A 19256-nucleotide genomic window follows, 5' to 3' on the forward strand; every position below is an offset into this window, starting at 1 on the left:
CGATCTCCACCGCTACCCCCACCCCTCACAGCCTGTCCAGAGTTTGTATAATCCTTGGTAGAGCTGTGTCAGTCTTTGGAGATGTGGGTAGGTCCTCAGTTGCTCTCACTGTGGGTTTTGTACCTGGCTTTAGAAGTGTGTTTCTCCACAGTTCCTACAACTGAATCCTGGTTCCTTCAGGAGGAGCAATTCCAGTCCTCTGAGATCTCGCTTGTCTTCCTTTATTAGAGGTTTTTGTTTTTGTTTTTTAAGGCTCAAACAAGCACAGAGATATTGCTCCCTCACTTGAGTTAGACTCCAGGCTGTCCCTGTCTCTGTCTGTTGAACCGGGTGTCAAGGTCTCCTTTTCTGTTGCAGCTCTGTCCAGTTATTCCCCAAGATGTCAACCTTTCTCCAAAGGGTGGCCCTCTCTGCCTCCTGTTTCATCAACCTGCCTTGCTTATTTTTGTTGTTTTGTTTTTGTTCCTCTTGTCCTGACAGGAAGATGAGAGAGTGTTCTAAGCTCTAAGCTTCTAGCACCTTTCTGATTTCCGGAATGAGCCTAATCGTTCCAAGGACAGCCCTTAGTGGTTGCCTTCTTCGTGCAGGCAGTAATTTTGTCAAATTGCTTTTCTGACTCAACCCAAGATGACAGCATATCTCTTTAATAAGATTATCCTTATTGCTTCTTTATTTATAAAATCTGCCCCCATCTATGTATCTTCCACTTTGGATCTTGAAAATCTGAAGCAGCGGTTAGCATTTAGGTGATTAATAGCTGTAGGGCCAGGGATTTGGAGGGGAACTCTTGAGTCTGTGGACCAACCACATGAACTTAAAATAAACCTTCTCACAGTTCCGACTTGTATCCATAAAGATAAGGCATAAAAAGGAACAGAATTTGGAGCAGCCTGTCTATACTGCTTGCCTGGAGTTGGACCCAACAGTTTCTTCAAGATCGGGCTATAGAAACACCAGATAGTATTCTGGAAGCTCTCTCTATTTTGAGGAGAGAGCCCTGACTGGGACACCATTTTGTTTTTGTTTTGTTTTTCCTTCCCCTGCCCTTTCGCTTTTCTTTTCTTGTGGTAAAATATGCATAACACAGAATTCACCATTTTAACCGTTTTAAAGTGCACAGTTCAGTGGCATTAATTATACTCACAGTGCTATGCAGCCGTGACCACCGTCCACTTCCAGAACTTTTTCGTCTGCCCAAACTGAAACTCTGTCCCCCATTAAGCAGTGATTCCTCATTACCCACTCCTCTCAGCCCCTAATAAACATTATTCTACTTTCTGTCTCTATGAATTTGAATATTCTAGGTCCCCTCGTACATGGACTCATACAGTATTTGTCCTTTCGTGACCGACGTATTTCACTTAGCTCACAAGGTTCCTCCATGTTGTAGCAGGTGTCAGAATTCCCTTCCTTTCCCTTTTTAAAAATTAATTAATTAATTAATTTTTGGCTGCATTGGGTTTTCATTGCTGCGCGTGGGCTTTTCTCTAGTTGCAGAGAGCGTGGGCTACTCTTCGTTGTGGTGCGTGGTCTTCTAATCGTGGTGGCTTCTCTTGTTGTGGAGCACGGGCTCTAGATGTGCGGACTTCAGTAGTTGTGGCATGTGGGCTCAGTCGTTGTGGCTCGTGGGCTCTAGAGTGCAGGCTCAGTAGTTGTGGCGCACGGGCTTAGTTGCTCCGCGGCATGTGGAATCTTCCCAGACCAGGGCTCGAACCCCTGTCCCCTGCATTGGCAGGCGGGTTCTTAACCACTGCGCCACCAGGGAAGTCCTCCCTTCCCTTTTAAGGCTGAATAATATTCCACTGTATATATATCCCGTGTTTTGTTTATTCATTCATCCATTGGTGGATTTCGGGATGTTTCCATTTGGCTACTGTGTGTAATGCTGCTGTGAATATAGGTGTACAAATACCTGTTCAAGCCCCTCCTGTCACTTTTGGGTGTAAACCCAGGAGCAGAACTGCTGGATATTTTAATTCTGTGTTTAAAGTTTTGAGGGACCACTGTACTGTTTTCCACTGCAACACCCTTTCTTTCACATCCTTGTCTGTGCCATGCTTACTTAGGTCAAAGCCGTGCTGTATTGTTCAAGGGCAAGCCACAGCAGCCTGCATCACAGAGCCTGAACTTGGGCCGAGTGTGGGTCCAAGCTCAAGGGCTGAGCCAGGCCTTCAGGGCTCACTTGCCATTTGCTTTAGGCCCAGCGGCAGCCAATTGTATAAAAATAGCTGCTTGTCTTTGGATCGCACTTCTGTACGTTGCGTGACCTACCAAGGTGGAAATCCCACATGGCTGTCCTGGAACTGCCAGCCCAGGTTGTGGTCGTTAAGGGCCAGCTGCCAGAGTGTAAAAGTCCAGGGTATTGCACAACGCAGGCCACTGCCACTTGGTCCGACCAAAAGTATTAATATTTCAGTGTTAACTTGTTCTCCACATTGTGTTTTGTCTTTAATGGTTTTTGGCACATTTCAGGGGGGTGGGAGATGGTGTGCAGTCAATGACCCTTCTCTCTTTTCTTGGATTCTGAACGATTTATGAAATAAGACAAGAAGAATTTGAAACGTTTAAGACAAAAAATCCCTTCTCTTGGAAACCAAAGGACTGGGGAAGAGGAGTTTCCCTTCTAACAACTTTGATGTGGGGAAAATGCTTCCTAGAAGCATTTAAATGACTTGTTGTGGAGTTTGACTAAATGAATGCATGAACTGTGAATGAAAAAGCTAATGCTCCCTTTTGAGGGCCTGCTTCATGCACTGTGACTGGCATATGTATCACATTTAATGCTGGTAGCATGGCTGTGAGTCCATTAACTGTTTTATACAAGAGGAAGCTGAGTCTTGGAAAAGGTAGGGATTATCCCCAAGGTTTCATCTTCAGTCCATGTTGACTGCAAAGCCACTTGGCCACACTGCCTTTTTCAAAAAGATGTGGATAAGGGAAAATGTGATACATATGCTTTTCTTTAATGATAAAATTGATTTTTATTTATGTCTAATATTACATTATATATTGGAAAGAAATCTGTTGCTCTGACCAAGTACTATTCACTTTTCTTTTTTAACTGGAGTCTAACAGCTTTACAATGTTGTGTTAGTTTCTGCTGTACAATGAAGTGAATCAGCTTCATTGTACATATATCCCCTCCCTCTTGGACCTCCCTCCCACCCCACCCCCATCCCACCTGTCTAGGTCGTCACAGAGCACTGAGCTGAGCTTCCTGTGCTTTATGGCTTGTTCCCACTAGCTGTCTATTTTATGCATGGTAGTGTATATATGTCTGTCCTAGTCTCCCAATTCATCCCACCCTCCTCCTCCCCCACTGTGTCCACATGTCCGTTCTCTATGTCTGCATCTCTATTCCTGCCCTGGAAATAGGTTCATCTGTACCATTTTTCTAGATTCCACATATATGCGTTAATATACGGTACTTGTTTTTCTCTTTCTGGCTCACCTCACTCTGTATGACAGACTATAGGTCCATCCATATGTCTACAAGTGACCCAATTTCGTTCCTTTTCATGGCTAATATTCAACCCTTTTTCCCTTAAAACAAATAAAAACAACTAATTTCAGCCAGTTCTTAGGGTTTTACAAATATTTTCGTGAGTGGGTCTGATATCGTTTCAGTGGTTACAGATCTGATATTGTTTCAGTGATTACAGATCTGAGAACCAGAAGGTTAGTGGTAGTGGTGAGGGCTGAAACACCACTGATGGTTAATATTAGGGTGAAGCAACCGAACTCAGCTGAGCCTGTCTGTTACGCAGGAGACACTAAATTAGGAGTTCAGTTAAAGAGTGTGAGTGTTGTGCAGAAGGGACCCAGGAAAGCACTCATTTTATACACAATGATTTGCTGTATAGAATGTATTGTGTGCAGCACCGTATGTGTGGGCCACTGGCTGGAATGGTCACGTGGCTTATGTGGGCTCTGTGTTCCTAAGACACACGTGGGTATAAGAGACTTACCTCTGTAAGCGCCTCTACAATTTAGCATTCAGAATTGTGAAAGGGAAGAAAAATGAGAAGGAGAACTCTCAGGTTGGGATATATCTAAGTAATTTTTTTAATATTTCATACATTATGTTCCTGAAATGAACGGTTTTCATATGTGATCATTACTGGGAACATCATAATTTCATATCTGTTGTTCATTCTCTCTGGATTAATGCATTATAGACTCTCATATACTCTTGTCGGGTTATGGTTTACTCTTGTTAGTGAAAGTCATCTCAAATGACTTAGAACTTTGTCTATCATTTTCTTTCCTGTTTAATTGCACACAGACCCCCAGAATCACACTCTGCCCCTGGCCTGGTACACAAAGACCAATTTTTTAGCAAGTAGAGGAAGGTGATTTTTTTTCTCTTTCATCCCATTCCCTAAATTCATACTTCTTCTCCACAAAATACATGCCATACAAAAGAAGTCTTAACAGGGCTATTTTCTGGACTGTTACATTATCTCCTGGTATGGTTTTCTAAGACATATTTTCATGCTGAAGAATTTTTAGGCTTTTAAGTACCTAGGAGAAATAGACTTGGCCTGTTCAGATTTACTTGGAAAAAATACTGATGACTTATGTTAAAAGAACTGCTGTTTTTTGTTTTTTGTTTTTCTGTTTTTCTACTAACTAAACTTCGGACCTTTGATAAGTCATTTAACCCCTCCAAACCACATCTTTTCCCATCTTCTAAAATAGTATCATACACTTATGTGAAAACTACTTAGGGGACTTCCCTGGCGGTCCAGTGGTTGAGACTTCGCTTCCCAGTGCAGGAGGTACAGGTTCGATCCCTGATCAAGGAGCTGGGATCCCACATGCCTCAGGGAGCAGAAGCAATATTGTAACAAATTCAATAAAGACTTTAAAAATGGTCCACATCAAAAAAAAAAAATCTTAAAAAAAACTACTAAGGAATTATTGTTTCTTTTAGCTGTCAAATTTAGGAATTAATTTATTAAAATAATGTGGGAGGTTTCAAAAGTAGAGAAGTAGGTTTTTGTTTGTTTTTCTTTTATAATCTGCCCAGGCACACTTCTGCATAAGGGGTCGAAACAAATGTCAAAACAGCTGGGGTCCTTTCAGAGGTAATTTGTAATCCCAGTGTGCCTGTGGTTGCCCCAGGTGGCTCATGTTTTGGTTATAGTTTCTGATTTTAAGTCGAGATTGCAATACTTTTGTTCCTTTGGGAGAGAAAGACAGGAACATTTAAATTTCTCTTTGAGAAAACTCGGCATGCTTCAAGGGCCGTTTGGAGGTGTAGGAACTCCCCCTGGTGGGAGTCTGAAATACGTTGTACAGCAAACGAAACAATGTTGCAGTTTACTTTTGTTATGTTTTCAGCTAACAGAAGAATCTTACTTAACATGGTAAATTATAAATTCATTCGTAGTAAATTATAAATTTGTCACCAAGAATGACAAAATACTGGGCTTTAAATCACATCAAATCACTGTGCAGATAGGATTTTTAATCATGTTCAAAGTCATAATTTTGAACTTTAACATAATTTCAACATGTGAAGGAATATTTTAGGCAAGAAAATTGCCTTGTCAGGTTAAGACCTATAGTTAAATTGTTGGTAGGCTGGATTTGGCCTACCGGCATAGCGAGTTGACCCCTGATCCTTCAGGTGTTTGTTAGGAATAAAGGGAAGTGAACAGATCCAGGGGCTGCTGAGGAGGTCCAGTCAGCACACCTGGGGTCTGGGTCTGTTTGCTGGAGCTGAGTGAGGGAGGCGAAGTGAGGTTGGTTTCCAGGTTTCTGGCTTAAACCACTTTACGAGTAACGAGACCCACAGCAAGGACCTGGCTCTCTGGGCGTGGGTGAGGATTCAGAGGGGCGCCCAGCCGCTGGTTCCCTGTGTGGGTGTGCGTAGAGGCCTGCGCTGCTGAGATGAACGTGGGGGGCTTCAGCGTGTCGCAGACCCCCCGCGGGAGAGAGGGAAGGGGGCCGAGGTGGAATCTGGAGTGACTAACAGCTGGTGCCCGAGGAGGAACAGCCAGCGAAGCAGGAGCCTAAGAGGACGGAGGAACACCGAGAGAAGGCGACATGGCAGAGAAGTGTTGGGCCAAAGAGGTTTCTATCAGGTTTGGATACGAGGGGGTCACTTATAACTTTGATTAACGCAGCTTCAGGGAGTAGTGGGCTTTCTTTGTGTATGTCTTTAATGTGGGACCTGCTCACAGAAAAACATATTCGAAGATCTAGCTCTTCTTTAAGATTTGAGGTTCAGTTTATAGGTGGTATTACTCTAAGTCTAACTGATACTAGCAATTACTTTTTTTTTTTTAAAACGTTTCTTTTTTAAAAAATTATTTATTTATTTATTTATTTTTGGCTGTGTTGGGTCTTTGTTGCTGCACGCGGGCTTTCTCTAGTTGTGGTGAGCAGGGGCTACTCTTCGTTGCTGCACGCGCGCCTCTTATTGCAGAGCACGGGCTCTAGGTGCGCAGGCTTCAGTACTTGTGGCACGCGGCCTCAGTAGTTGTGGCTCATGGGCCCTAGAGCGCAGGCTCAGTAGTTCTGGCGCACGGGCTTAGTTGCTCCATGGCATGTGGGATCTTCCCGGACCAGGGATCGAACCTGTGTCCTCTGCGTTGGCAGGCAGATTCTTATCCACTGCGCCGCCAGGGAAACCTGCAATTACTTTGTAAGAGAGCCTTTGGTTAATGTTTGGTCCTATTTACAAGCTTGGTTAAACCCCCTAACTATTTTTCACTACACTTTAAAATGTAATGTGGGAAAAAAAAAAAAGTAATGTGCTCTGGTCCCTCGGCATCTGTGGGTGAATGGATCCAGGACCCCCCTTGGATACCACACTCCAAGGAGGCTCAAGTTCCTTCCGGTCTGCATCCATGGAACAGAGGATCAACTGTATTTTGTTCTTGTTTTGTACTTTAATTGCTGAATGACAATTGAAGTGGTTAAACATGTGTTTTTATATAATGTACTTAGGTAGTTCTTATAAATCTAACACATTAAACGTAATTGTGGTGATTCCACGTAAAAGGAAAGTCAGCCGAGGATTTGGGGGATGCCTTCTTACCTTGCTGAGATTTTCGGGTGTTCCGACTGTGACTGCCAAGCCAAGTGCCTTGATTATAACCACTATGCGAGACACGTCACACTGAACAGAAGGGGAAATCTCACAGCGGAGATCCTTTAGACTCACGTGCTGCACTACCTGACTTCTCTGTGTATTCGCCGTCTGCTGCCCCCGCCCTCCCACCCAAATGGCCGTATCCCTGGATTGACTTTGCATTTCTTTGTCTTCACAATATGTCGATATCATCCCACGTGGCTGTTAAGATCTTTGAACTTTATGAAATTCTGCAGTCTTTTCGTATACTTTTGTCTCTTCCATCCACGTCTCTTCCACACGTGAAAAATGATAGCCAGTTGAATTTGGGGCATCTCCTGTGGTTTTCTCATAGCGTCTAAGCTCACTCTGCAGATGGGAGGCAGACATCAGAACCGTTGATTGGCTCTTACTGGGTGAACCTACTTTAAAATAAGAGCAGACTCCTACGTTGGAACAAAATATTTGAAAAGTATAAGAAATGCCAAACGACAGTGTTCCGGTGTATATTTAGAACATATTTATCTGCTTATTGCCATAATAGGAATTTTCATGTTGCCCAAGGGAGAGCTTATGATTTCCATTAGATGTAAGCTCAGTGACAGAAAAGATTTTTCTCTGTTTTATTCACTATTGTATTTCCAGTAAATTGAATTTTACCTAGCATTTAGCAGACGTTCAAATATATGGTGAATGAATGAAGAAATGTCCTTTCTGAATAAATGATAGATTGTTTATTACTGACAGTAGATTGTGCCTTTTGCTTCCTTTTAATTTCTTTCTCCCCTTTTTTCTGCTTTTAGGCAGAAACCACTAACACTAGCCTCTTGCAAGTGCAACTGGAATGCAGTTTACATAATAAAGTGTGTCAGCAACTAAAGGTAAAATAAAAAATTTAGTGTTTTCTTCCTGCCTTCCTTCCTGCCTCTTTGCTTAGAAATAAAAAATAAAACAGCATGTTCTGTTCTCAGAAATGCACATGCCCTTACCTTAAGTGCTTTTTTCCCTGTGAAGTTCAAAACGAAAAAATTCAGATGATATTTTTGAGTTTTTCCTTTTTCTCCATCCCTCCGATCTCAGAGTTGCTATGTGGAATCAGACGATGTTTTACGGCTACAAATGAGCATAATTGTAACAATGGAAAACGCCTCGAAAGAATTTGAAGAAAACACACAAGATTTGTTAGATCATCTCTCTATTATTTATGTAGCTACAGATAAATCTGAGACCTCAGGTAAGGTGGAATCTTTAAACTTTTCTGTTACAACATATTTTGATTAACCTGTGTCATCATTCTATATCATTTACTTATAGATCGTATCATTGCAATCCAAGACAGAGAGCCTTTGCTTTCATTATTAGCACAGTGTAGTAGTAACTGGTTCTCAATCTGCACCTGCTAGTAAGGCTGTATTATTTTGGGGTAAATTAAGTGGCAGCGGACTTCCCTGGTGGCGCAGTGGTTAAGAATCTGCCTGCCAGTGCAGGGGACACGGGTTTGAGCCCTGGTCCGGGAAGATCCCACGTGCCACGGAGTAACTAAGCCTGTGTGCCACAGGCTGAGCCTGCGTGCCACACCTAATGAAGCCCGTGCACCTAGAGCCCATACTTTGCGACAAGAGAAGCCACCGCAATGAGAAGCCCATGCACCGCAACGAAGAGTAGCCCCCACTAACTGCAACTAGAGAAAGCCCGCGTGCAGCAACAAAATAAATAAACAAACAAACAAACAAATAAATAATAAATTAAGTGGCAATGGCAAACCATTCTGTGTTTCCCTGGGAAGAATTTTTCTTGGCGTTCTGAAGATAGTAAACTAATTAAATGGGCACGACAATCTAATATAAATATTCACGAAGTATTTGAAGTCTTGTGTCTCTTGTTTCTGTTTTACTGATTTGCAGAAGCTCAGTTGACCAAATCATGCTGTTTATATTTCTAATAGTTGGTTGTCCGCTGCTTATTCCTGGATGCCTGATCAGTAAGAGTAGTGTGAGTTTCAGTGTTCATTTCTATGAACTTTATCTTTGAAATTGTGTGTCCTACTTACCAAAAATAACCTAGTTTATCAGTTTAAGTTTCTGAGAGATTTTGTAGGAGACACGTATGATCCATGTGATTTATCATGTAGGGTTTGCTCTTATCCATTGGTTATCAAGACTGTTCTGGTAAGTGAGAGTGTGTGTGTATGTACACACGTATACACATTCAGAGAAAGAAATGGTACCAAAATACAGTTTTAAATTGGCAGTCTTAATTGTTGGTCAGACATTGTTTACTTCCCAGTCCTCAGAATTGGCTGTAGTAGACATGGGTTAGCAGGAGAGCTTTCCTGTCCTTGGGTTCATAGTTTCTGGTGATTCCCAGAATGGCCAGGTAGACATCAGTGTAGAGAAGACTCCTGTCCCATGGGGAGCACTTCTGTTGGTGAGGATTAAAGGGAAGCCTGCATTTTGAGATCCAGGGTTTTATTTTTCCCAAGTGTGGTTGTCAAATAAGGAAACGAGGGGCTGTCTAATCAATAGGAGACCTTAACTTTATTTGAAGCTGTCCAGTTGGTTAGTTTCATCCAGGGGAGTAGTACTATGACCCTAAACTCAGACTTTTTCTACTGGTAGCTCATCATTGAGAGAACCTGTGTTGACAGGTCAATCGTTTTGCCAAGGTCCTTTTTCTTGTGACTTAATCAACAGAAAATAGCTCCTCACTTCAATTTTGTTGAAAAGTGAGCTACATTTTTTTATAGAGATGTGTAATGTGATGGTTTAACTACTACATTAAGGTGTGAGGATGAGATGGCCCTTTCTTCTAACCTCATTGCACTGATTCTTTTGGACAGATGATTCGGCAGTGAACATGTATATACTGCATTCAGGAAACAGCCTTCTGTGGATACAGGTAATTGTAAATACTTTCATAAAGTGTAGTTTAAACTTACAAGTGTGTATTTAATTGCAGAACATGAAGATTTTGGAGAAAACACTTGTCTCTATTATTTTTTGCTTTCATTTAAACCCATTCTCCCTTGCTCGAGCCCATATTTGGACGAAGGTTGTCAGCACCCCTTCGTACCATCACAGGCACATCTGCTGAGCAGTTGTTCTGTATGCCGGTCTGAGCTACTTAGTCATTTTAACAGGGTTGATTCAAACTGGATCAGTCTTCTCCAGCTAAGAGCAGTACTGTGGATTGTTTTTTGTTACAGGATGTACATCATTTCTCACAGAGAGATGCCCTGTCTCTGCAGTTTGAACCGGTACTCCTACCTACGTCCACAACAAACTTTACAAAAATTGCCTCTTTTACTTGCAAAGGTACGGATTTTAAAAATGTTGGAGATTGTCTTTTTATTTTCATTATCCAGTTGTTATGCCTGCAGTTCTTTCTGTGAAATGACTCACAGCTACAGCATAGGCAAGGCTTTAGGAAGTGAATGGGCTCGGTTTCAATTCCACAGACTTAACAGTTATAAGAGGTAGCGTGATGGAAGAAGTGATGGTGATGCTGCTTTTATTCTGCCCCATGTGCAGGATTTTGAGTTTATAGATCGTAATTCAGTTGGTGATTTGAAAGACCAGGTTGTATATGAGTCTGATGGACATACTGCTTTCACAGAGAGGTTGAGCTGCCCCAGGTTTGTTTCTTTGTGTAGAAATCAATGCAGAATGTCTAGCGAGTATAAACCCAATCCTATCTTCAGGGTCTTACTTATAGTTCAAAAGATTTCTGTAAAGAAATGCATTTTAAACATAAGAAAACAAGCACCACCTCACTTACACTGAAAGAAATGTTAACTTAAAGCAATACATGAGGTATAATTTATGACTTAGATCTATGAAGGTCAAACAGAATGTTAATATTCTGTGTTGGTAATGATTAGGAAGAAAAAAAACCTCATATTTTTGACATGGATATAAATTGATGCAGCCTTTTTGGGAGGGAAAATTGGCAGTCTCTGTGAAAATTGAAGATGTGCCTATGTGCTCTCTGATCCTTAATTCTACTTCTAGAAGGTTATCTAGAGATACACTTTAGATGTTCAAAACTGTAACATAGGAATATGCATTGTTTGCGGCAGCATAACAGTTTAAGCCTCCACTGACAGAGAATTGTAGTTCATCCCCGGGGGCAGGGGGGCTAGCGTCTGCAGGTGTTAAGAAGCATACGTGGGCGTGCAGTATCAGCAGTGTCGTTCTTCTAAGGGTATCTGTGTATTTGTATATGTTAGAGCACCTGGAAGGATGCTTGGGAGTCTGCTGGCAGTTGTTTCCTTTGTCTAAGGTAATGGGGAAGTCAGGGGGAAAGGTAGACTTTTATTTTCACATCTTTTTGTTAGTGTTTGAAGTTTGGGGGGAACCATATATATAGCTAAAAGAAAAAAAAGAGTTGGGTATTAGTATCAGAGTCAAGAATTCAGTACCAGTGTTTTGATGTTCTTCCATGGCTCAAGGAATGCTTGAAAGTGACTTGATACCTCAGCAGTGTTTTGCAGCGCGGGCCCACATTGGCTGTGATCTCCTCCGTGCTCTCAGGTTGAGCTGCTCCTTTCTCACTCACACCTCCACCACGCCTCTTCACTGTTCACTTTTGTCATCTCTGCAGACCTAAGGACTTGCCTCTTACTTAAGATCTTTGAAAAAGGAGAGCCACAAAGCGTTGACTGTGTTCCCCCCCCACCCCCCGCCAAAGAAGAAATGAGAGGTTGCTTTAGGAAAGAGGGGTGGGTAGGTAGACACCACGTTCTCGGTAACTTCCTGGGCACGCAGCCAGGAAGGCGGAAAGACAGTGTTCAAGAAAGGATTTTATTGGAGCCAGAAGAGTGAAGGAACTAAAACATAACAAATAAAACATTTATCTTGTTTTTGTTTGGGCATAATGAAAGAAAAGATACTGATACTTCACATTTATTTCCTCCTACCTCTAAACAGCTCCATCCTGTGACAGTGGGATGAGAGAAGACAGGAAGAAAAAAAACACTCCGACACTAAAAGCGTGCCTCTCCTCTCCTGTGTCTCAAGGGTGGGTGAATTTCGCTTTCTCTGGTATTGAGTGGTTCCCCTCCACCCCCTCCATCTAGAGATGATTTAAAAATATAACGGAGACTTGCATGATTCTGTCTCTGGACTTGCCCTCCCTACATTAGCACAGCTAGTAGGAAGTGAAAGGGTGGTTTGCAGGATGGGAGGGAAGAAGCTGAATGACGGAGGTTGTGGATCAGATCCAGGCCAGGCGGCCACATGTGGGAGAAAGAAGAAGTACTCCTGCACAGTTTCTGAGTTACATTTGGGTCCTGGTTTTGCCTGGTGGCCTCTGTGAGCCATCCTGGTCCTGGCTCCATTGCCCCCTCTGGCCTTCAGATGCTCCACTCGTGGGCAGGAAGGTTGAAGAAGGCAACTTGTCTCATCCTTGCCAGTACTTACATTTGTTCTCTGACATGTCATGCGGCTACCATTTTTGCAGTTAGAGGCTCATTCGCACGCTAACAGCTGTTGTACACACAGGGCTGATGGCATGCATGTCCTGTGTTCACAGGTATTTTCGAATGGACTCTTCTGCCACCCAGTTTCACATAGAGACTCATGAGAACACATCAGGACTTTGGTCAATGTGGTACCTCAACCATTTTGACCGTGGTGTTGTATTGAATGATGTGTTTGTTTCCAAGGAGACCAAGCGTGTTTTAAAGGTACACATGGTATTTTTATCCAAGTTTAGCCTATTTTAAGATTTGTTTAGTGTCAAGTACTATGAAACTGATATTTACAAAATCTTACTTTCACTTATGAATTTTAAAGCAAGTGTGTTTCTTTTAACGTTTTCAGAATTACATTTAGGCTCTCTTTATTTTTTTCAAACTATTGTTCAAGGAGCTCAAAGGGACCAGGATACATCTTTTAGAGATATTTGCTGTTACCATTATTTAAAAATATTATAAATTATAATTTATTCTAAAAAGATTATATTTAGTAAAAAGAAGCCTGGTTCATGATACAATACTAGGTTTTTGTAAAATACTGCCTGTGAACATTTCAAGATTACTTTTGTGAAATTTAAAAACAGTTGCATGCTAAATATTAAGTGAAACCTATCATTTATATAAAAATATTTCAATATTGGACCTGGAAATAACTGAGTAAAATTGTATTTCTCAAAGTATAGAAGAACTTTAGTATCACACATTATAATGATTTTAATCATAATTAGCGTTAGTTAGGAAAGTAATTTCTCTTACTTCTTTTCTTTTTAGATTCTGAATTTCACTGGCCCTTTATTTCTACCTCCAGGCTGTTGGAAAATATTTTCTTTGAAACTTGCCGTTAAAGACTTTGCCATAAATCTATTCACCCGTGTATTTTTGACTACAAACGTAGGTGCTGTTTTTGCAGTACCTCTACAGATTTACTTGGCGCCGACCAAGGTATTGTTTACACAGTACATATGTGTTATAATTTTTGTAATAATTATTGTTTCTTTTTATTAACTTATCTTACGGTGCTTGGACTTTATTGACCGAGTTGAGCTCATGTTTTTTAAGGCTGCCTAAGAAATTGAAGGATATTACCCGGCCAGTCTTAGATGATAAATTGTTCAGATACAGAAATCTTTATTTGAAAAGAGTTTCTATTTCTCATAAAGTGATATGAGGTAATTTTCAAATGAAATAAGCCATTACAGGTCGATAGATCTCATTTTCACTTATTTCCAAAATGTATGGAGCAAGGAATATGTGCTTGCTGTAGCAAACACAGTTGAGCTTTTAGGACATACTTGCAATGACTTCAAATAAACTAAATCATTAAATGTTTTATTTAGACCTCTGGTAACTGGCTCCCAGCTGCTCATAATCCTTGAATTTCCTTAGCGGGCCAAATCTAAAGCCTGAAAGGGTTCACAATTAAGAAAATGCTTTCTAAAATCTGGGTAAATTGTATTTAATTTAGATCTTATCTTAAACATGCCTCATTTTTTCTTAATGTTTATTTCTTTTCATTTAGTTACTGTTATTGCTTCTTTTTGATCCAAGCTCTTCTGTATAATGCTGGGTTCTAATTTTCCACTATGAGACATTCATGCAACCATCTTTATGATTTTTCTCACTTACCAGCGTTGGTGTTTCATAGATAGAAGTGCCTCATGTTTAGCTAAAAGCTTAAAGATAGGGCTTCTAAAATTACGCTAAACAAAATATAAGGTTAATTTCATTCATCCATATTTTGAGCAGGGGAGGTTTCTTGGAAATTTCCTTTTCCCATCAAAGGATGCATACTGGAAGCGTGACTGGGAGGGAGCACGCAGGCTGCAGGAATGTGTGGAAGCAGCAGGTCTGCTTGCCGGGCCTAGGAAGTGCGACATTCATTTAAATGTCCTGAGTAGCTTAGGAGTTACTATGGATTAGAGTACAGTTTGTTACAAACCCTACTAAGAATGTCCTGAGACTAATTTAATCCTGACTTCAGAAGGCAGCTTGGTGTCTGTCAGGCCCAAGGGGTGTGTGTCACTGTGGGCGTTGATTGCACAGAATCCACTGTAGTGACCCTGCCTGTGATAGACAGTTAGAGCTCTCATTCAAGGAGAAAGGAAGCCAAGAAACCCCTCTCTAGCAGTTTGGCTTCTGGACAAAGGGAAGTTCGCTGAGGTGGTGGCCAACGTCTGCTACGCATTTGAGTGCATTAGGATTTTTGTGTTTAGTGTTGTGTTGTAAGTTATTCATATATTACTTTTCAATCTAGGAAGGGAGTCTGGGTTTTGAAGTGATAGCACATTGTGGCATGCATTATTTCATGGGAAAATCAAAAGCGGGTAAGTATTTTGCCCTTAGGCTTTTTGTAGAACTCTAGTTTGGGATTGGGTGGGAAGTAGTGAGGAAAATTCGTATTTGTAGATGGAATAATTAGTCCTATTAACGTCATTGCATCATATTCTGTTCTTTAAGAGCGTGATCATTAATAGAACGACTTGAAATTGTTAAGAATCCTCCAGAAACATCCGAGTGCTTGTGTAATTAAAGCCCCCTGAAGTCTTAGCCTCTACTTTTGTAAGGGATTTTTTTCAGACACGTTATTTGATCATCATAGCAACCTCGTTGCCAGGAACAATTGGAAGATTCTGGTTCTTTTACAAAAGGGCTGACTAGAAGTTAGTAAAAAAAATAATTTGGAATTGTGTTTGAAGACTCTAGTACAGGAGCATAAACATCGTATAGGGAGCGCTAGTTGCTGTCTGAGCCTGAGGGCCAGAGTGTTGCTAGAGAAAGCTGTTCCTGGTTTTCTTCCTGCTTTTTGACTTATTAAAATATGTAATCTAAGGACAGTGTTATAGCACAGAGATTTCCTTTGGGAGATTCCCACTTTTCCGCCCTGATAATGCTCTTTAGCACAGACAAGACAGAACAGATAACTAGAGAGGGCAAGGTGAGCCGGAGACCAGCTTACAAATGTAAACATGCACCTTCTCTAGACTGAGCCCTGCTCTGGGCTCTCTTCTGAGGCTTGCCGTTTGCACATCAGCATTCTGCCTAATAACCGGGCTTAGATGATGACTAGCGCTTACGTGGAAGCAGTTTAGCCTTTTAGGTATAAAGCTGTTAAACATGGTCCGAGTATGATGTTTAACTTGTTTCAGACTGTATTCATGAGCCATGTGTCTTTTATGTTATTACCTTCACATAATTCAATTTAGTTTTGTTTTATACGTTTCTTTGATTTGATATATCATTTGCCATTGAGTTAGAGGGACTTTTAGTAGAGCAATCCGAGGACAGGGGGGCATTGATCACTTTACCGTCCTCTCAGTTTGAGAAGTTTTAACCCTCAGCCCTTGGCATTATTTACTAAGTGAATTGTGTTTTCCGTACATCTAAATAGTACATCTGATTTAACTTGTAGAAAATCCTAACTGGGAAGGGAGCCTTTCTCTGGATTGGTCTACCTGGGATGTGGATTCCGAACTTGCAAATACACTGTATGAAAGATGGAAGAAATTAAAAAATGGTGACGTCTGCAAGTATGTTTTCACCTCTCTTTGTTTAGCACTGGGGAGACATTGTGACATAATACTTTATTGAAATTTCAACACCGAATTTTTAATATCTAGCCTTTTATTTTGACAAATTTCAAACCTCAGAAGATTTGAAAAGTATAGTATGGTAAATATTCAAATATTCCCAATCAATCTAGACTCAGTAGTTGTTTACATTTTTACCACTTTTGCTTTTTTCTCTCTCTCTACGTCTGTATCTATGTGCACATACCTACATTTTCTTTTTGCTGAGTCATTTGAAAGTAAGCTGTAGACATCATGATACTTCAACCCTCAGTACTTTATTAGGAAAGACATTCTTTTCGAAGGAGAACGTTCTCCTCCATATAACTACACTGCCATTACATACCCAGCAAACTTAACACTGATGCAATTATGTGAGCTGATATACCGTCTAGATTCACATTTCCCTAGTTGACCCCAAAATATCCATTATAGCTGTCTTTTTCTTTTTCCTTTTTTTTTTTTAACATCTTTATTGGAGTATAATTGCTTTACAATGTTGTGTTAGTTTCTGCCGTAGAACAAAATGAATCAGCTATATGTATACATATATCCTCATATCCCCTCCCTCTTGCATCTCCCTCCCACCCTCCCTATCCCACCCCTCTAAGTGGTCACAGAGCACCGAGCTGATCTCCCTGTGCTATGCAGCTGCTTCCTACTAGATATCTGTTTTACCTTTGGTGGTGTATATATGTCCATGCCACTCTCTCATTTCGTCCCAGCTTACCCTTCTCCCTCCCCGTGTCCTCAAATCCATTCTCTTTGTCTGCATCTTTATTTCTGTCCCACCCCTGGGTTCTTCGGAATCTTTTTTATGTTTTTTAGATTCCATATATATGTGTTAGCATATGGTATTTGTTTTTCTCTTTCTGACTTACTTCACTCTGTAAGACAAACTCTAGGTCCATCCACCTCACTACAAATAACTCAATTTCATTTCTTTTTATGGCTGAGTCATATTCCATTGTATATATGTGCCACATCTTCTTTATCCATTCATCTGTCGATGGATACTCAGGTTGCTTCCATGTCCTGGCTATTGTAAATAGTGCTGCAATGAACATTGAGGTGCATGTGTCTTTTTGAATTATGGTTTTCTCAGGGTATATGCCCAGTAGTGGGATTGCTGGGTCATACGGTAGTTCTATTTTTAGTTTTTGAAGGAACCTCCATACTGTTCTCCATAGTGGCTGTATCAATTTACATTCCCACCAACAGTGCAAGAGGGTTCCCTTTTCTCCACACCCTCTCCAGCATTTCTTGATTGTAGATTTTTTGATGATGGCCATTCTGACTGGTGTGAGGTGATACCTCATTGTAGTTCTGATTTGCATTTCTCTAATGATTAGTGATGTTGAGCATCCTTTCATGTGTTTGTTGGCAATCTGTATATCTTCTTTGGAGAAATGTCTACTTAGGTCTTCTGTCCATTTTTGGATTGGGTTGTTTGTTTTTTTGATATTGAGCTGCATGAGCTGCTTATATATTTTGGAGATTAACCCTTTGTCAGTTGCTTTGTTTGCAAATATTTTCTCCCATTCTGAGGGATGTCTTTTGGTCTTGTTTATGGTTTCCTTTGCTGTACAAAAGCTTTTAAGTTTCATTAGGTCCCGTTTGTTTATTTTTGTTTTTATTTCCATTTCTCTAGGATGTGGGTCAAAAGGATCTAACTGTGATTTATGTCATAGAGTGTTCTGCCTATGTTTTCCTCTAAGAGTTTGATAGTTTCTGGCCTTACATTTAGGTCTTTAATCCATTTTGAGTTTATTCTTGTGTACGGTGTTAGGGAGTGTTCTAATTTCATTCTTTTACATGTAGCTGTCCAGTTTTCCCAGCACCACTTACTGAACAGGCTGTTTTTTCTCCATTGCATATTCTTGCCTCCTTTATCAAAGATAAGGTGACCATATGTGCGTGGGTTTATCTCTGGTCTTTCTATCCTGTTCCATTGACCTATACTTCTGTTTTTGTGCCCGTACCATACTGTCTTGATTACTGTAGCTTTGTAGTATAGTCTGAAGTCAGGGCACCTGATTCCTCCAGCTCTGTTTTTCTTTCTCAAGATTGCTTTAGCTCTTTGGGGCCTTTTGTGTTTCCATACGAACTGTGAAATTTTTTGTTCTAGTTCTGTGAAAAATGCCATTGGTAGTTTGATAGGGTTTGCATTGAATCTGTAGATTGCTTTGGGTAGTATAATCATTTTCACAGTGTTGATTCTTCCAATCCAGGAACATGGTATATCTCTCCATCTGTTTGTATCGGCTTTAATTTCTTTCATCAGTGTCTTATAGTTTTCTGCATACAGGTCTTTTGTCTCCTTAGGTAGGTTTATTCCTAGGTATTTTATTCTTTTTGTTGCAGAGGTAAATGGGAGTGTTTCCTTAATTTCTTTTTCATATTTTCCATCATTACTGTATAGGAATGCAAGAAATTTCTATGCACTAATTTTGTATCCTGCTACTTTACCAAATTCATTGAGTAGCTCTAGTAGTTTTCTGGTAGCATCTTTAGGATTCTGTAGTATAGTATTATGTCATCTGCAGACAGTGACAGTTTTACTTCTTCTTTTCAGATTTGGATTCCTTTTATTTCTTTTTTTTCTCTGATTGCTGTGGCTAAAACTTCCAATACTATGTTGAATAATAACGGTGAGAGTAGGCAACCTTGTCTTGTTCCTGATCTTAGAGGAAATGGTTTCAGTTTTTCACCACTGAGAACAATGTTGGTTGTGGGTTTGTCAAATATGGCCTTTATTATGTTGAAGTAGGTTCCCTCTATGCCTACTTTCTGTAGAGTTTTTTTTTTATCATAAATAGGTGTTGAATTTTGTCAAAAGCTTTTTCTGCATCTATTGAGATTATCATATAGTTTTTATCCTTCAGTTTCTTAATTTGGTGTATCTCATTGATTGATTTGCATATATTGAAGAATCCTTGCATTCCTGGGATAAACCCCACTTGATCATGGTGTATGATCCTTTTAATGTGCTGTTGGATTCTGTTTGCTAGTATTTTGTTGAGGGTTTTTGCATCTGTGTTCATCAGTGATACTGGCCTGTAGTTTTCTCTTTTTGTGGCATCTTTGTGTGGTTTCGGTATCAGGGTCATGGTGGCCTCGTAGAATGAGT

General features: G+C 40.5%; 1 protein-coding gene across 10 annotated transcripts in view; it reads left to right on the forward strand.

Annotated features, from left to right (window-relative positions):
- Positions 1-19256, forward strand: part of TMEM131L (transmembrane 131 like) — a 159836-nt gene that overhangs the window by 92831 nt on the left and 47749 nt on the right. For all 10 annotated transcript variants that reach the window (XM_027117234.1, XM_027117225.1, XM_027117228.1 and 7 more), the window contains 9 exons: positions 7888-7965; positions 8165-8318; positions 9924-9982; positions 10290-10398; positions 12013-12103; positions 12617-12770; positions 13332-13502; positions 14815-14884; positions 15970-16087. In XM_027117234.1, coding sequence (XP_026973035.1) covers positions 7888-7965; positions 8165-8318; positions 9924-9982; positions 10290-10398; positions 12013-12103; positions 12617-12770; positions 13332-13502; positions 14815-14884; positions 15970-16087 — 1004 coding nt within the window. The remainder of the gene's footprint in view (positions 1-7887; positions 7966-8164; positions 8319-9923; positions 9983-10289; positions 10399-12012; positions 12104-12616; positions 12771-13331; positions 13503-14814; positions 14885-15969; positions 16088-19256) is intronic.

Source organism: Aethalodelphis obliquidens, unplaced genomic scaffold, assembly GCF_003676395.1.
Source record: "Aethalodelphis obliquidens isolate GAN/ISIS:26980383/991018 unplaced genomic scaffold, ASM367639v1 scaffold17, whole genome shotgun sequence".
Lineage (NCBI taxonomy): Eukaryota > Metazoa > Chordata > Mammalia > Artiodactyla > Delphinidae > Aethalodelphis > Aethalodelphis obliquidens.